The 13938-nt window shown below is 52.6% G+C and overlaps 1 protein-coding gene across 2 annotated transcripts; it reads right to left on the minus strand.

Moving 5' to 3' along the window:
• Positions 1 to 1299: 1299 nt before the first annotated feature.
• Positions 1300 to 13824, minus strand: NSDHL (NAD(P) dependent steroid dehydrogenase-like). 2 transcript variants are annotated; one of them, XM_063170276.1, is made up of 8 exons: positions 13756 to 13824; positions 13118 to 13168; positions 9911 to 10072; positions 8687 to 8833; positions 7523 to 7651; positions 5070 to 5212; positions 4489 to 4591; positions 1300 to 2890 (listed from the first exon to the last, which is right to left on the minus strand). In XM_063170276.1, the coding sequence occupies exons 2-8, from the start codon at positions 13136 to 13138 to the stop codon at positions 2555 to 2557; spliced, it is 1041 nt and encodes a 346-aa protein (XP_063026346.1). In that variant the 5' UTR covers positions 13139 to 13168; positions 13756 to 13824; the 3' UTR covers positions 1300 to 2554. The 2 variants fall into 2 exon arrangements, with proteins under 2 accessions (XP_063026346.1, XP_063026347.1); XM_063170277.1 differs by lacking the exon at positions 13756 to 13824 and adding an exon at positions 13576 to 13595.
• Positions 13825 to 13938: the final 114 nt, after the last annotated feature.

Consider the following 13938-nt stretch of genomic DNA (forward strand, 5'->3'; position numbering starts at 1 on the left):
CCAGTGCTGAAGAGGTGGCACAAAAACACATCCAGGCAGGGCACAACAGCAGGATCTCATCACTGCCCCAAAAATCCAGGGCAGGATTTATGCCTGTTAGAGCTGGAAAACAAGAGGAGGAGCTGGAGCAGGGCTGGAAGAGGCTGTGGATGGAGCAAAGCCCTGCTGTGTTGTGGCCAGGGATGGAGGCACAGCCAGGATCCAGCACTCCCTGTTTGCCTGGGCTTGGGAAACAGCAGTGCTCAGAGCCAGAGGAACCTGGCAGCTCCTGACTGCACCGGGAGAGCTGCCAGCCCAGGTGTGCACAGCCTGCCCTGGGTGCCACCTTGTCACTGTCCCCAGCCAGGTGTGCACAGCCTGCCCTGGGTGCCACCTTGTCACTGTCCCCAGCCCAGGTGTGCACAGCCTGCCCTGGGTGCCACCTTGTCACTGTCCCCAGCCAGGTGTGCACAGCCTGCCCTGGGTGCCACCTTGTCACTGTCCCCAGCCAGGTGTGTACATCCCTCAGTGCCACCTTGTCACTGTCCCCAGCCAGGTGTGCACTGCCCTCCCCTCAGTGCCACCTTGTCACTGTCCCCAGCCAGGTGTGCACAGCCCTCGGTGCCACCTTGTCACTGTCCCCAGCCCAGGTGTGCACAGCCTGCCCTGGGTGCTGCTCCCCAGCCCAGCAAAGCTCTGGGTCCCCCCTGGGACAGGGAACCCCTCTCTGAACCCCTCTCTGGTCCAGCTGAGCTTCCAGGGCCTTCAGCACCCCTGCCAGGACAGGGAGAGCAGTGACCCTGCCCTGCCTGGTGTCCAGGCACAGCCACGGCATTTTTTGGGGTGCATTGGAGCTGCCGGGCTGGGAAATGCCACCTAGAGGCTGAAGGTGATGTGTGGGCAATGAATTTGTAGAGAATTTTTAAAGTTTGATAGAAAGTTTCTGATTGTAATAGCGTGAATTTTAACATCTGTATTGTCTAACTCTTCACATGAGACTGAAAATGGAAGAGAAGTTTTAAAAACGCCTCTCAGCTGCCCCATCTCTAAGTCAGAAAAGGGCATAATCTGACAGGGATGTAGTGACTTACCTCTGGTTTGGCTTTGGGAAATTCTGGATCCTCCCCCTTCCACCAGAGCCCATTCCCTGCCCCGGGGCTGGGCAGTGCCCAGCAGGGTGAGGGCAGCTGGCCCAAGCACCTGGACAGGGATTGCTGCAAGGCCAAGGTTGGTAAAACCAGCTGTCAACCAGCAAATCAAAATTGCCAGGAAAAAAAAAGCCCAATGTGGGGTTTTTCCCCCCCAGAAAACAGCCAGAAGTTCAAATAAAACCCATTTAATCAGATATTTAATCAGACTATAGCAGCACATTGAGGTTAAGGAGATTGTGGCTGCCCCTGGATCCCTGGAAGTGTCCAGGCCAGGCTGGATGGGGCTTGGAGCAGCCTGGGACAGTGCAAGGTGTCCCTGGGGGAGGAATGGGATGAGCTTTAAGGTCCTTCCCAACCCAAACCATCCTGGGATTCCATAACTCTGTGACTGAGGCATTTCCCATCCTTCTGAAATTTGAAACACCAGAACTGCCAGGGATCCAGGAATTTGCACAGGGCAAAACTCCAGCTCAAACCTAAACCCCTCATTTAAAACCAAACCAGAACTGAAGTGCTTAGAAAGATTAGAGGGCAAAGAATATTTAACATACAAGTCAGAGCAAATAGCTTGGGGACTGTTGCTTTGTGTCCATTTCCTTGTGGAAAAGAGGTTTTTTCATGGACTAAGTGGTCAGAGCACCAAAAATCCCTGTGAGCAGCACTGGCAGGGCAGGGAGGAGCAGCTTGGGGCTGCAGATGTGCAGAACAGTGCTGGGGCTGCTCAAAGGCAGCTCCCAAAGATCCCTGCCCCAAAAGGGAATCATTTACATCCTGTTTGTGCTGAGAGTGGGATCTGCCCTCTCAGAGATGGGACACAAAGCTGCAGTGTCAGCTCTGTGTGATTTACTTGGGTTCTTTTGGAACAGAAATAAATCCTGCATGGACAAAGGAATGAAGCCACAAGTGAACACACTCCTTGTGGGTTCCTTCTGCTGCCTCAGGGAGAAGCCAAACCACCCCCTGATCATGGAGGGAAAACCAGAAGAGCTGCAATGATTTAGGAGATGGTGGCAGAAGTCCTTTCTGGCACTGGGCTCTCTTGTGGAGAGCAAAGCCAAAGTGCAGAGGGGAGCCAGCCCCAGGAAGTGTTTGTGCCCCAGTCTGGGAAGGGGTGGCTGCTGTCACCAGAGCAACAAAACACGGGACAAGGGTGGAGGGAAGGGAGCAGGAATGCTGGTGTGCCTGCTCAGGATTGAAGAGGGCACAGCAGGGTGTTTATTCACAGCCCAGAGAGTTCAGCAGCACTTTCCAAACACGAAGTCACATCCAAGAAACAAACTGTCAGCACAGCTCCCACATGGAATGACGAGGAGGAGGAGCAGAGACTCCAGAAAACTCCCCTTTCCTGGGAACTGCTGCCCTGTGCTCCACGTTGAGCTGTCAGAAATGATGGCCCACAGGCTGGAGAGGCTGCAGGCAGGGAGTCAGGCCCTGGCCCGGCGCAGGCTGGGGTAGCTCTGCACAGTCCTGGCGATGGCCTCGTCCAGGCTGACCACGGGGCTGTAGCCCATGGCCCTCTTGGCCCTCTCACAGCTGTAGTAGTGGAAGGTGCCAGCCAGGGCCACCCTCATGGGAGTGAAGGTGGCCTTGATGGTCACCAGGGGCCTGAGCAGGGCCAGCAGCAGGGCCAGCAGCAGGGCCAGGTAATAGGCCAGCCAGTAGGGAATGTGGTACTTGGGAGGGTCGTAGTCCAGGCCGGTCAGGATGCGGGACATGAAGGTCCAGAAGGGAATTGGTTCATCGTTGGTGATGTGAAAGGCCTGGAAGAGAGGAGAGGAGAAGCCAGGGGTTAAAATTGTGGTGGATTGTCACAGACATCTTTTCATTAAAATCCTTTTGTTAGGCTTTTGTTGTGGTGTGCTGTAATGTCCCATTTTGGCCTTCCAGGTCATTTCCCCAGGTGTGCCAATACCTCTCTCCCTTCCCCCTTGCCCCCATGCTGAGTGAGTCCTGTCAATCAGGCTGAACATTCCAGCAAGGCCTCGTGTGGTTGGTCAAGTTCAAAGGATGCCCCTATGCCCAGAGGTCATTGGCCTGTCTGGGTGTCACCTTCCCCTGAGACCCTGCCCCTCTCACCTGGTTGGTGGCTCACCTGTCCCTCCCCTCCCCCTGTCCCTGAGCTTAAAAAGGTGATCAGACCATGCGGCCATCGTTCTGTTGGAGCAGTTGCTCACGTTCAGACCTCTGTAACCATGGAATAAACCTCTGGACATTAAACCCTCCAGCAGAATCCTCTCCTTTTTCTCTTCACCATCGCCTGAAGCTATTCCTCCTGAGGTAAACGGGGTTCCTAACAAGCCTGGACTTGTTCAGTGCCCAGCTGCAACCACCAGCAAGCCAAGGTATCTCTGGGGTGATACACTGCAGTTGCTGCCTTTGGCCCAGCAGCGAGGGTCAGACTGGTCCAGGCACAATCTAACTGGGAATATTGGGAGCCAAATTCCAATAGGCTTTTTCCTGCTGAAGCTGAGAAGTTTCAGCAGCAAAGTGTAAACAATGGTAATCTGCTGCTGTGGGATGCAGCAGGTGGATCCGTGATTGCTCTCCTGTGGATGTTTGCATTTACTGACCACTCACAGCAGAGCTGGGTCTCACTCTGTGCTGAGACACAGACCTTTGTTATTCACTCCTTTTCTATTCTTAGCTTAGCTAGCCTTCTGAGAACTTTTCCTTCTATTTCTTTGTAGTATAGTCACAATGTAATACATATATATCATAAAATAATAAATCAGCCTTCTGAACATGAGGTCAACATTCTCGTCTCTCTCTCACCCTGAAGACCCTTGTGACCACTGTCACAGTGGATTTCCCAGGTTTGGCTCTGTGCTGGCCCCTCTCCTGCTCATGTGAGGACATCACACCCCTGACCTGGGCCAGAGCACACACCATCCTCACAAACTGCTTTGCACTGCCCACCTCTGAGTGAAGAGGGGGGAATCCCTGCTCTTCCAAGGAAACCAGCTGCTTCCAGCACTCCAGAGGCCAGGATTCCTCATAAATGTCAACCAAACTGGCTGCCACAGCACAGAGCAGACAGCTTAAAACACCCCAGTGTGCCCAGAGCACAGCAGGACCTGGAAAAGCTCCTCCTGTTCTGAATTGTGTCCCAAAAGCTGCTGTGTTTCCATGTGTGCCTCCTGGCTGCCCCCAGTTCTGCCTGGATTGCCCTTCCCAAGGAGTTTTAGAGCAGCAAATTCCAGGATATCCATCCAGCTCAGCCCAGCTGGCTGCACTCAATGCTCCCCACAGATGGAAAACCTGGAGCTGCTGGCCTGCAGGATGATGTGCAGGGCCCTGAGGAATCAGCATGGATTCCACAGCAGAGGCTGGGGATCCCTTCCCTCCCCTCCCTTCTCACCTTCCCACACAGGGGGGAGCCTTTGTGCAGCTTTTCTGCAGCCAGGATGTGCCCATGCACCACGTTCTCCACGTAGGTGAAATCCACCAGGTTCTTTCCATCCCTGCACACAGAAAAGGAATTTAGCCCCAAGGCAAGCTGGGCTGAGAATCTGCTTGAGGCAAAAAGGACTTCCAGCAGGATAAATTCATCCCAAGCTTCCTCTTCTCCCTCTCTCTGGTGCTGCAATTTCAGGCCATACTTTTAGTGTTTCATATTTAATAAGGATTTTAATTGCCAGAACCTCAAAGACCACAAGTGGTATAAATTAACAGCAAGTAATCTGAGCTGTCTCATATTAATGGCACTGCTCTTTAACAGCTCAATCCATACCAGCTTTTCTCAGGGATATTCCTCTGGCATTATGGACACTCACCATGGCAGGGAGAGAGCCCCTGCCATAGGATTTTTAAGGAAAAAAAAATGGAAAGTGAAAAATAACAGAAATAACACAACTGATTTCCTTTTGTTTCCTTCCAAAAGGGCTTTGTAAATCCAGCACTGACTTTGCCCCAGCTCTGAAATGCCTGGGCCTTGCTCACCCAATGATGAACTTCATTTTGCCACTCTGAGCTGCCTGGATGAGGATGGGAACCAGCTGAGGGTCCCTGGGACCAAAGATTCCATGGGGACGGATTGCAGTGGTGAGGAAATTGTTGTCTGGGTCGTTTGCACTGAGCACCTCCTGCAGGGAAAGAGGAGAAGGAAATCAAGAAGGAAAACAGAGCTCAGCAATGCATCCCACTGTGGAGCCTTAACTTCTTTTCTGGCAGGGTTGGGATTAAACTGGGAGATGGTATTTCTTGTTGGGACTCAGATGCTTATTTATGTTACAATCTCAAAAAGCCTGAGTTCTACAGCACTTCACTCTAACAAACTAAAAATGGAGCCCCAGCCCTCTCTCTACAAGGCCTTTTAAGGATAAACTGTCCAGTTAAGAAATGACACCTCAATTATTGTTGTTTTTAACCCAATAACCAACAACCTGTGGCCTGCAATGGGGACTTTTTTATCCAATTACCCAAAACCACCCAAACCTATGGAAAAGAAGGTGGAGAAGAAGGTGGAAAAGAAAGGAAAGGAGGAGGAAAGGAAAGGAGGAGGAAAGGAAAGGAGGAGGAAAGGAAAGGAGGAGGAAAGGAAAGGAAAGGAAAGGAAAGGAAAGGAAAGGAAAGGAAAGGAAAGGAAAGGAAAGGAAAGGAAAGGAAAGGAAAGGAAAGGAAAGGAAAGGAAAGGAAAGGAAAGGAAAGGAAAGGGAGGTGGAAAGGGAGGTGGAAAGGGAGGTGGAAAGGGAGGTGGAAAGGGAGGTGGAAAGGGAGGTGGAAAGGGAGGTGGAAAGGGAGGTGGAAAGGGAGGTGGAAAGGGAGGTGGAAAGGGAGGTGGAAAGGGAGGTGGAAAGGGAGGTGGAAAGGGAGGTGGAAAGGGAGGTGGAAAGGGAGGTGGAAAAGGAGGTGGAAAAGGAGGTGGAAAAGGAGGTGGAAAAGGAGGTGGAAAAGGAGGTGGAAAAGGAGGTGGAAAAGGAGGACCAGCCTCTGCCCTGAAACCTCCATCTTGCCTTATACATATTACTATATTCTAAACCCTTAAACCCTAAGTTTCCCACCCTGTGATGTCATACACTTCTATCCAGACTCCACACCCACAATCCCAGCTCTGTCATTCTATTCTGGAAGCTTCTCCACAGCCTCAGGTCAATGTAGAGCTCTCCTGGCAGCACAGAAAGTGTGAAAATCTCAGCACCCAGGGCTCCAACATCCCACAATGATCACTGAAGGGGCTGGGGGCTCCCCATCTCCCTGGGAAGAGCCAGTGGAAGAATTATTATCCCCTCCTGTCTTTCCAGGTGATCCTTCCTTTGTTCTCATCTCTTTTCCCAGTTCTCCTTGATAAGAAAATCAGACACAAAGCAGTTTTTATGGTTGAGCACTTAATGAATTGACAAGGGAAGGGAACACCCCAGAAGCCAGAGGAGCTCTCCAAGCTCCTGCACTCCATGAACCCTGTGCAGGAGCTGGAGCAGAGGACACTCAGGAATTCCATTTCTGTCCCTCCCAGCAGCTGTACCCACCCCAGCCCTCCTGGATCTGCCTCAGGAGGGGGTGATCCCACCTCCCTGGAGCTCCAGCAGCACATTCAGCAGCTCTGGAGCAGATTTCATTCCCTTGGGAGTTCCTAAACCACGTGTTTTCATTTCCAGCAGCTGCTGGGATTTCTATGGAGGAGGCACAGACAAAATCCTTTGAGTTTCCCCCAAAACAAAGCCACAATCAGCAGCACTGGGGCTGCCCCTGATTGCTGCTCCTCAGCTTCCCCTTTATCAGTTACTGCAAAGTGCTGGGGAAGGAACAGATGTTTGCACAATTTAAATTAATGAAGCTCCAGGGGAGGAAATTCCTTCCAGCCTCTCACACTGTCAGCATCAGCATGGAAGGGACTCTGAATTCTTGTGGCACAAAAAGCACAGATTCTTCCCCAGCTGAGTGCAAGCCATGGAAAAAGGATCCAGGAAAGGTCTGCTGCCTTTGATTGAAAACATTGTTACCCCAGATTTAAACCACAGATGCTGCAGCAGTAAGAGCATGAGAAGAGCAGATATTGGTGCTGTGCAAGTGTCCAAAGCAGTGAACTCTCAGATGTGTTTTACCATGAATATTTTCAGTAATGGCCTGTGCCCCTCAGCTCAGGCCATGTTCCCACCTCCTCTCCTCCTCACTCAGTGCCTTTTTCACATTCCCAACTCCAAATTCAGGATAAAAATCAGGAAAAGCAGCAGAGAGGACAAAAACCTCCCCTGAGTGCTGTGAAACCAAAGCTGTGGCAGAGAACTGGGATTATCCTGTGGCTCCTCCATGGCAGTGACACCTGTGGCACCTTCTCTGCAGTGTCACACAGCATTTCATTCAACCTCTGTGGTAATCCATGGCACAGCTTGATTTTATTCCCTTTTTATTAATTGAATACATCCCAAAATAACAATTTAACCATTGGCAAATACCTTCTCCTGCAGGATCTTGGTCTCTGTGTAGTAATCAATGGGTTTTTGTGCATAGGGCAGATCTTCTGAGCCATTTTTTATGTCTGTGCCCTCAAAAACCACACTGGCACTGCTGGTTAACACCAATTTCTGCAAGAGATAGGGGAGAAAAGAGTTGTTTAAAGCCTAAAATAAAAAGGTCATTATTTACAAAGGCTGAGTAAATATAATAATGATAATAATGATAATAATGATAATATTTAACCAACTGATCCTACAGAAAATAACCTGAGTCTAACAGAAGATGAATAGAAACTGCAGGTAAGAGAATTCCTCCTTTTTAATTCATTCTGTCCCATCATTTAATGCTACCCAAAGGAGATTAAAACATTCCAACAAACCCCCAAGGCAGTCAGTGCAGGGGAAACATCTCCAGGAAAATCAGAGGCTTGGAACACTTAACACACCCCCAGTGTTTTACACAAAGATTTGCCCATCTTGGCAGTAACAGATCACAGTGGATTTAACAAAAAAAAAAAAAAAAAAAAAAAAGAAACCTTGGATGTTTTTGTTTGGTGACTTAAATGAAATAAATGAAATTAAAATAATAGAAATTAATATAATTAATAAATTTTAAATAAATTAAATTAATTAATTTAAATGATATCATGGGATATCAAAGTAATTTAGGGAGAAAATTCAGTCTCCAATTCCAGGCTGGCTTCCTCAGGCTCTTCCTTTTGTGGGCAATTGACTTTCTAAACCAAAAGGCACTGAGATTATGGCACAAGTGAGCTCCTCCTCATTCCATGGTGAGGAATTCAGGGAGGGAGTTGATGCCATGAATATCCCCACTGCTGGAAAAGCCATCTCTGGGCTGTCCCCTTATAAAAGCAGGAAAGAAGCCACTTGTGAGGTGTTGTTCTCCCAGGGTGACTCTCCCAGGACAGATTTTAATGGAAGCTTTTCCATTCCAATCACAATGTGGTTTTCTGTGGCAATCAGGGATTGAGTTTACACCAAGCTGGAGGCCCAGAGTCTTTTCCACTGGTTTTCATGGGCCAAGTGGGAATTCATTATCACAGAGCCCTTTGTCCCCTCTCAGACAAGGCTGACCCTGGCCCGTGCTGCCAATGTCACAAAGTCCATCAGCCCCTCCTGCTCTCAGGGCTTTTCCAGCTTTACCTGCACTCCAGCTTCTTTGCAGGCTTCAATGACTGCCTTGGTTCCCATAAAATTCACCTTGTAGAACAGCTCCCTGTTGTCACTGGAAGGGGCTGGTGAGGCACAGTGGAACACCACAGACACCCCTTGCAGGGCTGGCAGCAGAGCCTGCAGGAAACACGGGGGAGAAGGGAATGGAGCAACAGCCATCAGGAGAAAACAACAGCAGGGAAATAAACCAGCTTTTTTTCATGGAAACAGCTGCATTTCAAACCATGTTCCTCCATAAAGGTGGGCAGCTGGATGGGACTGGCATCCAGGATCTCCACAATGTCCTGTGCTCAGCATACACCACATCCTCTCTTCTCCCCAGAGAAATCCTGGCAGCTTCCCCAGAGCTGGAGGCTGGCCAGGCTGCACTCCCTGCAATCCCCAGGTGCAGGCACAAGGCTCAGGACTCCCTGGAGTTGGGTCCCTGAGGAAGCAGCAGGTTTAAAGCTCCCCATGGTACTGGCTGAGTGCAGGTGACTGTCCCAAAGTCACCTCCCACATGGCTCACACAGGCCATGGCCAAGGCTCCCTCTCATCCTGCCCTGACTGTTGGGAGTATGAGCTGTGCCATTCTCATGGAGCTGAGAAGGGCTGGGAGAGACCCCTGCAATTAGCTCAGGGGCTCTAATTACCCTGTAAATCTCAGCTAACAGTAATGTCATGTAAAATCTCAGCTAACAGTAATGCAAAGCACCAGGCACAAAGCAGTCCTGTGTCACAGACACGTTTTCTGAAAAATCCTTTCCTTAGGATTTTTCCTCCTGAGAAGCTGGGAGGCCTCAGGAACAAAATGCAAACATTGATTATCTGCTGCTGTGGAATGCACCAGGTGCATCTGGGATTGGTCTCATGGGGTTGTTTCTAATTAATGGCCAATCACAGTCAGCTGGCTCAGACTCTCTGTCCCAGACACAAGCCTTTGTTACCAGTCTTTCCTTCTGACGAAATCCTTTCTTTTAGTATTCTTTTAGTATAGTTTTAATATAATATATATCATAAAATAATAAATCAGCCTTCTGAAACATGGAGTCAGATCCTCATCTCTCCCCTCATCCTCAGACCCCTGTGAGCACCGTCACAGTCCTGCCCTTTCCAGCTCACAGCAGAATCCAGACATCAGACACCAGATGTGTTTCCTTCAGAGGCTTCCAAGGAAAAGTGCAAGGCCTGCCTGTGCCCCTGCTCCTTGCTCACCTCCTTGTCACACAGGTCTCCCAGGAAGAAGGTCACCTGCTCACTCTGGAAGCTCTGCTGGATGTCGAAGACGTTGACGCTGTAGCCCTTGGCCAGCAGCTGCTCCACCATGTGCTGCCCCAGGAACCCCGAGCCCCCGATCACAGTGCAGCTCCTGCCAGCCTGCAGGGACAGGGACAGGGACAGGGACAGGTCAGGACAGGGAGAGCCTCCCTGCAGGGACAGGGACAGGGACAGGGACAGGGACAGGGACAGGGACAGGGACAGGGACAGGTCAGGACAGGGAGAGCCTCCCTGCAGGGACAGGGACAGGGACAGGTCAGGACAGGGAGAGCCTCCCTGCAGGGACAGGGACAGGACAGGACAGGGAGAGCCTCCCTGCAGGGACAGGGACAGGGACAGGACAGGGAGAGCCCCCCTGCAGGGACAGGGACAGGACAGGGAGAGCCTCCCTGCAGGGACAGGGACAGGTCAGGACAGGGAGAGCCTCCCTGCAGGGACAGGGACAGGGACAGGTCAGGGAGAGCCTCCCTGCAGGGACAGGGACAGGGACAGGACAGGGAGAGCCTCCCTGCAGGGACAGGGACAGGTCAGGACAGGGAGAGCCTCCCTGCAGGGACAGGGACAGGGAGAGCCTCCCTGCAGGGACAGGGACAGGGACAGGTCAGGACAGGGAGAGCCTCCCTGCAGGGACAGGGACAGGTCAGGACAGGGAGAGCCCCCCTGCAGGGACAGGGACAGGGACAGGTCAGGACAGGGAGAGCCCCCCTGCAGGGACAGGGACAGGGACAGGTCAGGACAGGGAGAGCCTCCCTGCAGGGACAGGGACAGGACAGGACAGGGAGAGCCCCCCTGCAGGGACAGGGACAGGGACAGGTCAGGACAGGGAGAGCCTCCCTGCAGACACACAGAGCAACCAGCCTGAGCTTCCCTGGGGCTCAGTGAGCTGCAGTTCTGCTCAGCAGCTCCACCAGAGGAATCTGAACTCGGACATCAAAGCTCTGTGCTGTCCCAGGGAGTTGTGAGTGCAGACACTCTGGTTTTGGGGTTCTGGAAGGACTCTGCGTCCTGCTCACAACCAGGAGGCTCAGGGAGGAGGGAAGGAAAAGAAGATTGGCCCCCATGAACTGTGCTTGGATAGCAAAACAAACAGAATGTGAAGGGAGCCTGCAAGATAGAGAGAGATGGTTTACAAGAGCATGGAGAGGCAGGACACAGGGAACGGCTCCCACTGCCAGGGGGCAGGGATGGATGGAATATTGGGAATTGGGAACTGTTCCCTGGCAGGGCAGGCAGGCCCTGGCACAGTGCTCAGAGCAGCTGTGGCTGCCCCTGGATCCCTGGCAGTGCCCAAGGCCAGGCTGGACAGGGCTTGGATCACCCTGGGACAGTGGGAGGTGTCCCTGCCAGGGCAGGGGTGGCACTGGAGGAGTTTTATGTCCCTCCCACCCCAGAGCAGCCTGGGAGTCTGGGCTGATTCTGTGATTTGCCTCAGCCTCCTGCCACAGCTACCTCAGAGCATAAAACCATCACCATGATCAGACCCTGTGACCCTCAGGGCCAAGAAAGCAGCCAGGTAATGGCAGGGGCTGTCCTTTTGGGCCATCAGTCCTCCCTTTCTCTTTCTTTAGGCTTTGTAAATCAGTGATTGGAGACACTAATTAACAGAGTTCAGTCTGGCCACTCGTCTGACTGGACTGAGCCCAAGCACCTCACTGGCAGCACAGAACATCCAGGCCCTGAGTCCCAGGGAGCTGTTACACAAAGAATGCTCTGTGCTGCCTGGAGAGAGTTTTACTCCTGGTTGTAACACAACCCCCACCTCTGCAGAGAGCTCTGAGGGAGCCACACAAAGACAGGGATTGTTCACAACTCTTGAAAGGCCACATCCTCAAAGGATCTGCTGCCAAGTGTTGGGTGATCCACAAGAGAAATGTGAGGAGCTCCCTGAGTTACATCAAAGCTGCTGCAGGTATTTGGGATGGGCCTTGCAGAGGAGAGTCTGGTCAGGGTCTGGAGCTCCTGTGAGGGGCAGCTGGGAAGGGACTGAGGCTGGAGAGGAGCTGGGAAGGGGCTGAGGGAGCTGGGAAGGGGCTGAGGGAGCTGGGAAGGGGCTGAGGCTGGAGAGGAGCTGGGAAGGGGCTGAGGGAGCTGGGAAGGGGCTGAGGGAGCTGGGAAGGGGCTGAGGCTGGAGAGGAGCTGGGAAGGGGCTGAGGCTGGAGAGGAGCTGGGAAGGGGCTCAGCCTGGAGCAAAGGAGGCTCAGGGGCCCTTGTGGCTCTGCACAGCTCCTGACAGGAGGGCACAGCCGGGGGGTCGGGCTGTGCTTCAGGGAACAGGGACAGGAGGAGAGGGAACGGCCTCAGGCTGGGCCAGGGGAGCTCAGGGTGGCATTGGGGACATTCCTGCACTGAAAGAGGGGCCAAGCCCTGGCACAACTGCCCAGGGAGGTCTGGAGTCCCCAGCTCTGGAAGTGTTCAGCCAACAAACAGATGTGGTTTGGAGAAGATGAGGGGATTCAGTCAGAGGGCGGATGGCTGCTGAGGGACTGACAGAAACTGTTTCAGCCTGTCCTCAAAGGCAGCCACTCCCTTCACGGACATTTCCCTTCTCCCTGCACCCCTTCCCATGAGGTCCCTTCCACCCTACACTGCTTTGGCATTCTCTAATTGTTGTGCACTCTCCAGGAGCCAAGAGCACCCGAACTGCTCTGAGATGTGCCTGAAGGGAAGTTTCACTGCAGCAGAATGCTGCCCTCTGCCTCTGAGCCCCACGGCACTGCAGAGGCTGCAAAGGAATCCCAGGATCCCAGACTGGTTTGGCTCGGGAGGGATTTTAGAGCTCATTTTATTCCACCTTCCACAGGGACACTTCCACTACCCCAGGGTGCTCCAAGCCCATCCAACCTGGCCTTGGACACTTCCAGGGATCCAGGGACAGCCACAATTATACATAATTTTATTATAAACTCTCTATAATTTGATATTGCACAGCATAATATTTATGGCAAGCCAAGCTACGTGTCTATATTGATTTTAAGGTATGAATTCAACCTACCCAAATTAAACCTTGGAAAATCATGTTTTCTCCCCAGAATTATCATTAATGCAGGATCAGCCTCATGTCTTCCCTAGTGATGTGCAGAATATTTATGAATTTGTTTCTGCAAGACAAAACTTCCCCAAGCACCATTTGAGGCCCCAACTCACCGATCTGAGGCGTGTGGCCATGGCTTGGGTGAGGCACTGTCCACCAGAATCCTTGAAAAAAGGGAGAATATTTTTTATTCCCAATAAAATAACACATCTCTAGTTACAGAAATCAAGCTTTGGAACCATTATGCTGAAGAAGGATGAAGAGAGGGAGTTAATGCTCCCTGCTCTTCCAAACTAAATCAGCAACTAAAGGTGCTGGCCTGGCTCTTTGGTGCTGATTTTTCGGAAACCCCACTTGAAATTCCAAGGAAAAAGAGGTGGGATCAGTGCCTGTCCAGCTGGAGCACTGAGCTGGTTTAAAGCAGGGGCACAGGGTGACCCCCCTCTTCCCTCTTCCACACCCTGTCTCTCAGCACCCATCCCTCTCCAGAATGCACTTTACGAACTGCAGCAGCTTCAGTTCCCCCTCAGCTCTTTCAGCCCCATCCCAGAGCCCCCCATCCTCCTCCTACCCTCGGCCTTGAGGGCCTCACCACAGCCCCCAGCACCTGCTCCGCTGCTCCCGGCACGTTAACACAGCTCCCAGCTCCTTCCCCACAGCCCCCAGGGCCCTTCCCCCGGCCCCCAGGTCCCTCCTCACGGATCCAGGCCCCGTCCCGCAGCCCCAGCCCGTTCCCCGCGGTTCCCCGCACCTCTCCCGGCTGCCGGACCCTCCCGGACCCCGCTCGCCGCCGCCGCCCTCAGGGAGCCCTGGCCACGCCCCCGCCTGCCCTTCACCAATCAGCGCAGCGCTTCCGCCCAGACCACGCCCCACTAGCCCTGGTCCCGCCTCTTTCCCTGGGGCGAGCATCGCGCCAGCCCGCTCCCGCTCGCTG

The sequence above is a fragment of the Melospiza melodia genome, chromosome 16 (genome assembly GCF_035770615.1).
Source record: "Melospiza melodia melodia isolate bMelMel2 chromosome 16, bMelMel2.pri, whole genome shotgun sequence".
Taxonomy (NCBI): Eukaryota; Metazoa; Chordata; class Aves; order Passeriformes; family Passerellidae; genus Melospiza; species Melospiza melodia.

Bases quoted from the DNA above. Each gene is read 5' to 3' on its own strand.
- NSDHL (XM_063170276.1), bottom strand. From the start codon at position 13,138: ATGGCCACACGCCTCAGATCG. The intron at 8,834-9,910 runs GTGAGCAAGGAG...TGTTTCCTGCAG, and splicing joins GAGACCTGTGTGACAAGGAG to GCTCTGCTGCCAGCCCTGCA. The intron at 7,652-8,686 runs GTAAAGCTGGAA...TATCTCTTGCAG, and splicing joins GCAAAGAAGCTGGAGTGCAG to AAATTGGTGTTAACCAGCAG.